At 33.3% G+C, this 11,676-nt stretch overlaps 1 protein-coding gene across 1 annotated transcript; it reads left to right on the top strand.

Moving 5' to 3' along the window:
• Positions 1–2,457: 2,457 nt before the first annotated feature.
• LOC121735288 (F-box/LRR-repeat protein 15) lies at positions 2,458–3,797 on the top strand. The gene is made up of 3 exons (XM_042126065.1): positions 2,458–2,720; positions 2,791–3,257; positions 3,536–3,797. Exons 1-3 carry the CDS (start codon positions 2,517–2,519, stop codon positions 3,687–3,689), a joined length of 825 nt encoding a protein of 274 aa, XP_041981999.1. The 5' UTR covers positions 2,458–2,516; the 3' UTR covers positions 3,690–3,797.
• The last annotated feature ends 7,879 nt before the right edge of the window (positions 3,798–11,676 follow it).

The raw sequence follows: 11,676 nt of genomic DNA, 5'->3' as shown, positions 1-11,676 counted from the left end.
AGATTATATTACTTAAACACAGCTATTATATCACTTAGGGGGATATTAGATTATCATATATATTGGATCCGAGATCATTGAGTCAATGATATTGGATAGTGTAATATAGACATATGATTCATTTCTTCCTTGATCATAGATTTTTGACATTTGCTGAGAGATTGGATCCAATACGGTCATAGAAATAGGTGTTGCCAGTTATTTAATATAAAAAAGAGTTTTTAATTTCTTGTTCGTTAATATGTTTCAAATAATGTAATGTAATTATTTTTCTAATTATATACTTGGATAATCTTGCTGAAATAACAAAAAACAAGCCATATTAAAAATGACGATGTCTTTTGACAAATCGAATTCTCTGAGATCTAGTAACCCTGACGTCAATACCTGTCAGCGTTAGCGCTCTCCATTGGCAATTGAAACCACATATGACGTAAAATAGGATCAATGAAATATGATAATGTAATACGCAGATATGATCAAATGATCATATATATTGGATCCTATATATGATCATATATAAATGATAATGTAATACCCCCCTAGGCACAGCCAAGGCACAGCTAGTAAAATATATTTAAGCCTAAAAGGGTTAAATTACGTAACAATTTAAGCAGGCCGGCCGCGGCAACGAATTCTTGACTTTTCTGGCTGTACAATCAATACTTCCATACTTACTAATATTATAATATACTAGCTGTTACCCGCGACTTCGTCCGCGTCAACAAAATGTAAAATACATAGGTAAAAAATAAAAAAGTAAAAATATGTCCTCCTCCTTTTTGAAAGTCGGTTAAAAAGTAGCTTAAGTTACTCCTTATTACATCAGCTATCTGCCAATAAAAGTCCCGTCAAAATCGGTCCAGCCATTTCGGAGATTAGCCGGAACAAACAGACAGACATACAGACAGACAAAATTCTAAAAATTGTTATTTTGGTGTAAGTACCGTCTAAATATTCATATGCATGTAGTAAAAAACGGTTATTTATTATTACAAACAGACACTCCAAGTTTATTTATATGTATGTATAGATTATGCGAAAGTGTGTCTGTCTGTCCGTCTGTCTGTCTGTTACCTCTTCACGCTTAAGCCGCTAAACCGATTTTGCTGAAAAATGTACGGTTCCCGCGCGATAAATGAATTTTAGCGTTTAAGAGCGGGCTGTCAAATTTTGCTGTGTTAAGCCCCATACATTCCCCGCGTTCCAGATGACGTTAGTAACACTCACGCTCAAGACCGTAGTTTTTCCCGTTCCACTAGCATGTGAGCGTCAGTGATACAAACCCAAGTGGAACGGATTATGGATCGTTTTGAGCGTTTTGAGAAAAGTTTAAAAAAAGAACTATAATTTTTTTTTATACATAGGTAAATTGAACCGAACTTGGATATTATCCTTTTCTTCAAGTCGTAAATAAAAGTAATTTTATTGTTTATAGTTACATTTATTTTACAAATAAAATACATAATATTATATTTGTTTCGTTTTTAGTATTACATTTTTTTACTTAAGTAATCATATTTTAATATAGTTAAACTTTTATTATATTTGAGTTTTCACATTGAATCATATTTTAATAACAAAACCACATACTTTGAATATTGACTATTGTCACAATATACATATAAACGTTGGGTAACAATACCGCATAAATGTTTAGTCAAGTTCGAGTAAGTAGTATTAATTATTATATTTTATAAGAAATCATTTGACCTTTCATTTAAAACAATTTATTTTCCAATCAAAATATTTCATTAAATGTTATTTAATTTATTTAAGTAATTTAAATATTACATATTTGTAATTAAATAATATAAAGTTTTTTTGTCTCTACTCTCTCCTGAAAACTTTCCGAACATGGCTTTCGCGATATAGTTACGTTAAAATTAAAAAAAAAAAACTAGGACGCCCACTTTGACCCATCTTCGTCAAGGGTCGTTTTGAGCGAAAATGATGACGTCATGAGTGACGTCATAGCCGCGATCAAAACGACCCCGGTCGCCAAAGGGAACGGCAGAAGGGGACGTTTTGAGAATTTTGGTCAAAATTAATGTCATCTGGAACGCAGCCATTATCTGTCAAACTCTCCATTAAATTAAAGATTAATCGTAATTAAATATCTCTGAGTACGGCGGTTAGATTTTAGAAAAATAGTTTCAAAAAAAAAATATAATAATAAAAATTTATTTAACACACACATACACGTTACACCACATTGCAACAAATAATCGCGCACAAAAAAACAGAATTAACAAAACAATGAGAAAAAAAGCACAATAAGCGCCTGAGTTTAATTGTTTTCTAAACATTTACGAAAATATATATTTTACGGCCATTTTGACGCGTCACCGAAAAAGATTCAGTACCAATGCCGTATCGCTATTTTAAAAAGAGATGCCTTTGTGACATTGACATTTGACATTGACTTTCACTATCCTGACATTGACAAGGATGAAAATGTAAATAAATTTTACTTACCAAAATAATTCTAATAAACAAATTAATAGAAGCAAATTATGAACAGAGGAAGAAATACACATATATTTGACTTATACTGGGAAGATATCTTAGTAGCACATGTTCTTCCGTACCTCGATATTCGCGAGTGCTTCAACTTCCGATGCGTCTCCAAAGCTTGCTTACAAATCGTATACATATATTTGTCTAAACTCAAATCCCTGAAACTGCAGAATAAAGAATTCTCATCGGAAACATTCAATGTAAGTTCTGTGTCATGAGTTTGATCTGGTTACAAGTTACAACAACATATAATACGACCTTTCGTTTTAGGTATTCGTAACTTCATGTACGAAGTTGAAGCATTTGAACTTGAGTAGATGCACAACCCTCACCGACGCTCAAATTATTCCATTACTGAAAGGCAACTCCGAACTCGTCAGCTTAAACCTGAGCCAGTGTAAAAATGTAACATCAAAATGCTTACAACCTGTCATACTGTTTTGTAACAATCTGCGCATTTTAAAGCTGTCAAGATGTTTCTGGCTGACGACGGGTGCCATGGAGGCTCTGGCTCTGCACCAGAACTATTTGGAGGATGTCGACTTAGCCTACTGCCTCACCATATCTGAAAGTTGTGTTATAATATTCATAAAGAAGTTTAAAATGATAAAGATATTAAATTTAGAAGGCAACAAACAAATAACAGACAAGTGTTTGTACAGCCTGTCCAAACACAGCAAGTCTTTGAAGCTTCTGAACTTGGGAGGGTGCTGTGAAATCACCGACCGAGGAGTGAGGTAATATCAATCAATCAATATTTACTTTATCTTTCTAGATTAAGAAAATTGAAGTAGTAGAAATTATAAGTCCTAAGTACTCCTAGGACTTATAATTTCTACTACTTGTAAATAAAGTGTAATTTTAAAATTTTACTTAAGACACTTTTTGTTTATGTTAAAAATACATACAATAAACAATATTTATTGTAAATATAATTAATCAATTACCTTTTTTCTAAGTGAATATATTTTACAACCATAGCTTATTATGGCAATAATTGTTATCTCCATTTCAGGTCTCTGGCAAGACATTGTCCGTCATTAGAAGGTCTGGTCATCAAGGGTTGTACAAAAGTGACGGAAAGCAGTCTCCATCTCTTACGGAACAGGGTGCACATAGACCGGCGGCCGGTGGATCCCGTGCCGTTACCAGTGTTTGTACAGATATAGCTTTAACCTCCAAACTAATAGAAGTTCACTAATTTTATTTTTTACATTTCCATGACCAGAGCAATGAAAATAGTGTAATTTTGCAGAAAATTTACAAAAATGATAATATTGTTTAAAATTTATTTGTAAGCAAATAAATTTTAAACAATATTATCATTATCATAAGAATTATCCATAAATAAATTTTACATAAGAAAATCAGGAAAAGGAAAAAATCTGAATATTTGCATTAATTCATCAATTTTCGTGAACTTTCCTCATATTACACTATCCTGCAGTGTTGCCTTCTTAAAAATGTACCAGCGCAGTGCAGGTTGTTTATATTTTTGGTCAGTTTACATTACAATCTATTTGATGTTCACAAACCTACAAATAAATCTAGCCCTATTTCTTTAGTTTGGAACTATTAAGTTTAAGAAATAATTAGTCTTATTCAAGTAACCATTTCAACTAACATTTTATATTTTCCTTTTTAAGTTTTGTAACCAAAAAATAAATTCCCTTACTAATGAAAATATTTCAACAGAAAATAACTACACTCGGTCTACATGTCTTTGTCTGGCACAATGTAAAAGTCACATGACAGACGAGACAACAAACCTTGAATAGCTATCACTGCTAAAATAACTTTCTTAGTAATGGGGACCAATGATGCCAGTAAACAGTGGGCTAAAGTAAATTTCTTATACTTATTATTGTGATTATCAATGATTGATTAAAGTATTAATGGTTGTGCTACAAAGAAAAGTGAAATATTGTAGAAGTAGATGTCTACAATCTTGTAAAATGTTAGCACATAGCATGAGTACTGAATTTGTTTTAAGTGGGACTGTAAAGTTTATTTTATTGTCTTTTTGGGCTTAACAACTCGGATTAATCTTTTACAAAAGAAGTGGCGCTGTAGGCTATAGCAGTAAAAATGTTAATGAAAATGTATTTTTAACACGTTGTGGCAGGTTGATAAGGTAGTCCGTAGTTATAAAAATAGCTATTTTATATATGACATTTTTATACCTTCCATAAAAATAATATTGCCCCATGGTAATAACAATAATCATTTCTACAAAAATATGCAAATACACTGAAAAATAATGTACTTTGTTTAATATTAATTGAATTTGAAAGTAAACAAAGATTAAGGCCGAGAAACCATTTCCAACCATTAAATTTTATATATAATTATATAATATTAATATTAATAAAAGAAAATTAAGTAAATATTGCTGCTGCATAGAAATATTTTCTAAGTTGGCATTTCTAACCGACTTGAAAAATAAGTTTCTATTTTAATCTTTAGATAGAAAGTACAACCTGGCGGTAGTCATATCTAGTCTGGTGAATAGTTTATTGCATAGATATTTATGCTACGAATAATAAAAACTAAGGAAAAGTAACTGTGTCAAAAAATTTGTCCGCGAGTCTACAAAATGTGACCCGAATACATGCATACTTTATGCATGTATTTGGTACACAATTTTGTGTTTTTACTTTTTATACAAGTGACAATTATTGTCAACGGCTTTATTTTTTATAATGTTAGTGTTTCGTAGCTATTGTCATATTTTAGTGTGCGAAAAAGAACCAAATTGAAAATGGTTAAAGTATGGGAGTTTGTATGGTAGTTACATTTCCTTAGTTTTTATTATTCGTTGTATTTATGGTACAGACGAAATATGTGGTTCCTATGGTAAGTAAGTACATAAATATTTCGTTCGTTAGACTATTTATTTCAATATAATCCACAAAGTTTTTAAGTAAGTATAAACTGTAATAATAGACGCTGTTAAGCATTCGAGTATCATCCCACAAAAAAAACGTATTGAATTATAAGTGCAGTCATGTTCTTTAGATCATTTAAGAACAAGACTGCATTCATAACTCAACACAAACTCGTCACCAATTTTTTTTTGTGGGTATTTTTGTTAGCTCCATAATCCATTTAAGGTGCATTGGGGTAACTTCGGAAGAAAAAAAAAATGGGGATATTCCGAAAATGGCAAATAATTACCAAACAGAAAGTAATTTTGAGCTCTGGCTACATTAACCAAGACGCCAATTTAATCACCTCCCCCACTTCCTTTCCCTCGAGCCGTCAGTCGGCAGTGTATGTGCGCTAAGTTCATTTTTTCGCGCCAAGTGCAATTTTATGATTTTTTTGGGATTATCGAAATTACCCCGTATTGTTTTACACAGAAATTAGGTAAGTTACGTAATATTTTGTTTGTTTTAAAGAAGCTTTGAAGTTTTTTGCTTTCCTAAGAATAGGTTATGTTGCTCTAGCTATGATTTTTAATAAACATTCGAAATAACCCCAGTGGGGTAAATTTGTTAACGAAATTTCCCCAAAAATTTTTTCATAGTCTTTTGCAGGGGTGCGCAACATAATATAATATTCCGATTTGATGGTCCTAAAATATGGATTGTTCTATTTGTAGGACAAGGTTACTCTTGAATTATATAACTATAATAACCTATCATTATACAAAAAAACAGCTTATTAGGGTACCGTTTTAGTCGTTTTAGTTCACTAATCAACAAAACTTAGTTGACTACGGAACCCTAAAACGCACCCCTAACCAGCTGATTTTCTGTATATTGATAGGTTAATAGTTCTATCTCTGTTAGCTACCACTTTCGTTGGCTTTTTTATTGTTCTTATTCTATTTATTTCTTTGCTCCAAATGTTGAGGACATCTGCATCCCCGATGGGGTAATTTCGAAAATTTTTCGGTACAAAACTTAGTTTGGTGTCTTCTATGGCTTGTATGCACAATGTTTTTGTATGGGGTAAAATAGAATAAAAATAAATATCTGCCTTAAATGTATTATTACATTAGGTCGTGTTTCGGCTGATATTCGAAATTACCCCTTGAGTATTCGAAATTACCCATGAAAAGTAGAAATAGGGTTATATTTTAAAGGGGTAGTTATATCAGAATCCGTAAATACTTTTGAACTAAAAAATATACAATTCACATGGAAATATGTTTATTATAACTAAAATGTTACAGTTATAGGTAACAATATATACAAATTCGTCTTCTAAACTTGAAACAATGACACAATATACTCACTCTTCCAAAAACTTTACGAGATTGCCCCAATGCACCTTAAATATTTTAATTTTTTTTCGCCCTAAGAAGTCAGTGAATCGTGTTCACAAGGGTGAACGCAGACGGCACACTTTTTGTGTGATCGAGTCTGCGGCGCACATACAGTCTGCATGGCCGCGCCCGGCCCGCGCCATGCAGACTGTATGTGCACCGCAGACTCGAGCAAGCAATTAAAGCAGTGGTACTCAACCTTTTTTTTTTCAATATGGGCCACAAATTTACATGTTTTAGTCTTGGTGTCGCGGGCTGTAAACAAAATAATTTTAAAGGGTTAAAAATATAACGCTGTTCAAAATAAGCGGTTTATTATTTTTTATATAAGTATCTTTATCTTTACGCAGGCCAGTAATATAATCTTGGCGGGCCGCAGGTTGAGCATAGCAGAATTAAAGTAAACTAGAGATCGCTCAATGGTCGAAATTCGACTTTACTTGCAACGACATTAGGGGGGGGGTATTACATTATCATTTATATTGGATCATTTCTATGATCATATATAGGATCCAATATATATGATCATTTGATCATATCTACATATTACATTATCATATTTCATTGATCCTATTTTACGTCATATGTGGTTTCAATAGCCAATGGAGAGCGCTAACGCTGACAGGTATTGAAGTCAGGGTTATTAGAGCTCAGAGAATTCGATTTGTCAAAAGACATCGTCATTTTTAATATGGCTTGTTTTTTGTTATTTCAGCAAGATTATCCAAGTATATAATTAGAAAAATAATTATATTACATTATTTGAAACATATTAACGAACAAGAAATTAAAAACTCTTTTTTTATATTAAATAACTGGCAACACCTATTTCTATGACCGTATTGGATCCAATCTCTCAGCAAATGTCAAAAATCTATGATCAAGGAAGAAATGAATCATGTCTATTACAATTTACATTATCCAATATCATTGACTCAATGATCTCGGATCCAATATATATGATAATCTAATATCCCCCTAGGACTGCTACCTATATTTTGTAAAAAATATTGACTTCATCATAGTTTTTTTCAATTCTTGTCTCTGGGACTCAGCTGATCTCAGACTGGCCGTTTGAGCATTGTCTAATAGTATCTAAAATTAAATAAAAAAATCAATAATCCATTTTCAATTTGTCAACTTGTTGTCAACAGACTTCAACCATAAATAAAAGAGTATAATTCGTATGTATAGGCTTGTCACTCAAAAATCTGTCATTTTTCCTAGTAGTAGTGTCGTAGTGTGTGTAACGTTTTATTTGTTAAAAATATAATTTTATTATATTATGATAAAAGCATAATTTTAAAATTTCATGCACCTACGTTTCCCCATTTTTCGTAAAAAGGGTCACAAAGTTTTTCTCTCACGTATTAATATATAGATAATTTTGACGTGTGGGCATGATTCACTGACTTCTCGCGAATAGCAAAAGTATTAAATTAGATCCTTCTATTATAAATCCGACCGTAAAATTTTAGGCTTAGCGGCTACTTTTGACAAGGCAACCCAACATTAATCTATTCTATACGTTCTAAAGATTATTTTAAAATATATTTGATCGAAAAAAACGATTCCTGCAGGATTTTACGGTCGGATCCAATACTATTATTCCTTTTTTTATATCTATTGAATGTAGTTGTATAATCTTATTACGTACAAAATGAAACATCAAAAACAATGATCTCAATAAATATTTTTAATGGTAAGTTATGGTTTTATTTTTCGAAATCGTTTAAACGTTGGTTCATCAATCGTCATTCAAGGAAGTATTACATATTTTGGTTCTGTAATGAATGCGAAATTTTGCATCATTTCGCATATAGCCACAACTAGATACCTATTTTTTTTATGAAATAAGGGGGCAAACGAGCAAACGGGTCACCTGATGGAAAGCAACAACAGCATCAGAAGAGCTGCAGGTGCGTTGCCGGCCTTTTAAGAGGGAATAGGGTAATAGGGGAGGGTAGGGAAAGGAATTGGGCCTCCGGTAAACTCACTCACTCGGCGAAACACAGCGCAAGCGCTGTTTCATGCCGGTTTTCTGTGAGAACGTGGTATTTCTCCGGTCGAATCGGCCCATTCGTGCCGAAGCATGGATCTCCCACGTTAAAATCACCTATTACCACGGAGCTAATACAAAGCCTATTACCTATACAAGTTACATTTTGTTGAGACTTGCGGTTGTTTTTCGTTAAGCTGATCGCACATAGTTTATTATCAGCACCGTACGAACCGCATAGTACCTACACGAAATGCGTCGTGTATGGTGCGGACAAGAACGAGGTTTTACGTCATTTCACACAAGGAATTCTAAAATGCGGCGCGTTCGTGCGTGCTGATAAATGTACGATCACCTTTATGGCTATGTTCTTAAGGCGGGGATTAATCTCAATCAAAAACGATAACCTTGCACACAACCAAAGACCAAGCGTATACGCATCGCAATAAGATTCATTTTAGCTTAGCATAAAACTGTAACAACTCTGGCGGATCTTCTCTATTTTTCATGTTTTTTTTAAATATCTTTGGAAATAAATATTAAAAAACAAAATTGTTCGGTTAAAGAAGTTTTAATATAGATTTACTAACAATTTATTCAAATAAAATGTATAATTATCCTAGTTATTACTTATATTTCGATGAAATAGAGTTTTTTCGGAGGTGAGTTTGTAAATTAATTACAGCCAAATTTTATTAAAATGTTTATGGTTTAAGGTATTTTAAATATAGTGCTTTATATCTCATATTTTTTAACACTTTGTTATTATATTGGAACTAGGTAAACCGGGAGTCACGGAATAACAAATTGGGGTTTATCCTCGTCTTAATGGTAATGAAATATCTCACCAAAGGGCGCTGCAGTAAAATTTGTTTGCTAAAACAAATTATTCGAAACTACACATTCGATTTAGTGTAGCACAAACAAGCACAAAGTAGTAGGTAGTATAGTTATCTATGTATTACAGTAACATCTCTCAAAGGTCTACACTAGTTTACAAAAAATACCTACTAAAGATTTGCCGACTAGTCGGTAAAGCTGACTATCCGGCCACTTTCGTAGTCGGCGACTAGTCGGCAAAAAGCGCCGACTAATCGGCTAGTCGGCTATTCGGCCAAAGTCATGATCGGCACATCTCTAAAAACTATTAGTCTGTGATGTTGACAAGTAGAAAATGTAGGGGCGGGCAAATAAAACAAGTTTTTTTTTTTCACAAAATTATATTTTGTGTAATAACACCTGCTACGGTCTTACAATATACTATTTACAATATCATATATACTACACATTAGTAACAAATAACATGAGTAACCTTACAGAAGCAAGATCCTAAAATAATTTATCAAACAAATCCCGACAATACACGCTTGTTCAAAGATTTTAGTCACCAGAGCAATGCAACAAGTTACTAAGATTATTAACACAAAATATACATCTCAGAGTCTAGAAATATATTACACTTCTCAATTTACTGCCAATAAATTTCATACAAGAGGTTAAAATGTCTCCAAGTTAAAATATTAGTAAATTTCCATTTGTTTGACTAGTCAAACAACATAAATCCGTGCACCGCGTGGACGCTGTGCACAGCGTGCGCCGCGGTGGAATCGCGCCTTAAAGCTGATTGCACATTTGTCAGTAAAGTACGCGCCGTACGCGTCGAACGTACAGTACACGAAATGCAGCGCGTACTGTGCGGCCGTGCCACCTCGCAACTAATGTGACACCTCGCACATTCACCCGTGAGAGGTGTCACATTATTGCATACAACGAATACTAAAAATTGGTGCGTTCGGAGCGTACATTGCTGACAAATCGCTGGCTTGCGAGAATATAGACGCAACTAAAAATTATTGATTTTAGAGAAGAGCACTTTTTAATTTCTTTGTAAATATTTTTGTGCATAACCCAAAATGTAAATTATTTATAGAGGGATTGACTGTACTGATTAAAAGAAAATTTATCGTAGAATTAATAAACATAAAAATTTAGAACTTTTATTAAAAATTATTTAAAAAATCGTCATACAAAGGGGGGGGTTTCAGACATCAGTCTTTATTTATGAGACTCAAAATTATAAAAATCTTAAAAAAACTAATTTATTATCAGAAACAACGACGAATCACTAAATATGTCACTATTCATGAAAACATTTCAACAGTTATTATATTTTCGAGATTCATCGGTCATGCGTTCCATCTGTTATCATAGGCGCAACTTAGACGCAACTGAGTTGAACCGTTATTTGTGATTACGCTTCGAGTGTTTTGTCTTAAATGAATAATGTGCTTTCTAACGGTCGCTGCTGCGAAATTAGGTAGCATTGCGTCTCTGTTGTGATAAAATATCAAAGATTTCTGACTGTTTGGCATACATAACTCAATTTGACCGAATTTTGAATAACGTTTATATTCTCGCAAGCCAGCGAAATGTGCGATCGCCTTTACAAACTTGTACTTAAGATAAAAGTTACAGTCTCCCAAATTAATAATGCGCACGCAAATCTTCGCTAATTGTCTTAATCACGAAAACACCCGAATCTATGAAATGTTATAGCCCCAAACAATGCACTTGCATTTTGCACCTTGTTCAAAGGAAATAGAAGTAAATATCATATAGCCGCTGGCTGTACGCCGTCGCCGGTCCGTCAATAAGTGCTATAACTCACCGGAAAGCCATCGCGGCGTTACCATTGTAACGTCCAAGCAACGTCAGGCGCCTCTACGTCGCTGCAAAGCGCTGTTTTTCTTAAAGTTAAGTTTAAAACAGCGCTTGCAGCGACGTATTCCGACGCTCGGGAAATACGACCGTTGCCGAAAAATTACGAAAATTTCTATGCGCATTATCACTTTGGGAGCACTGTACTGGTGCGGCTGATATAAAA

The sequence above is a fragment of the Aricia agestis genome, chromosome 17, assembly GCF_905147365.1.
Source record: "Aricia agestis chromosome 17, ilAriAges1.1, whole genome shotgun sequence".
NCBI lineage: Eukaryota > Metazoa > Arthropoda > Insecta > Lepidoptera > Lycaenidae > Aricia > Aricia agestis.
The sequence above is the reverse complement of the archived record's forward strand: the minus strand, read 5'-3'. Positions and strand labels throughout refer to the sequence as shown.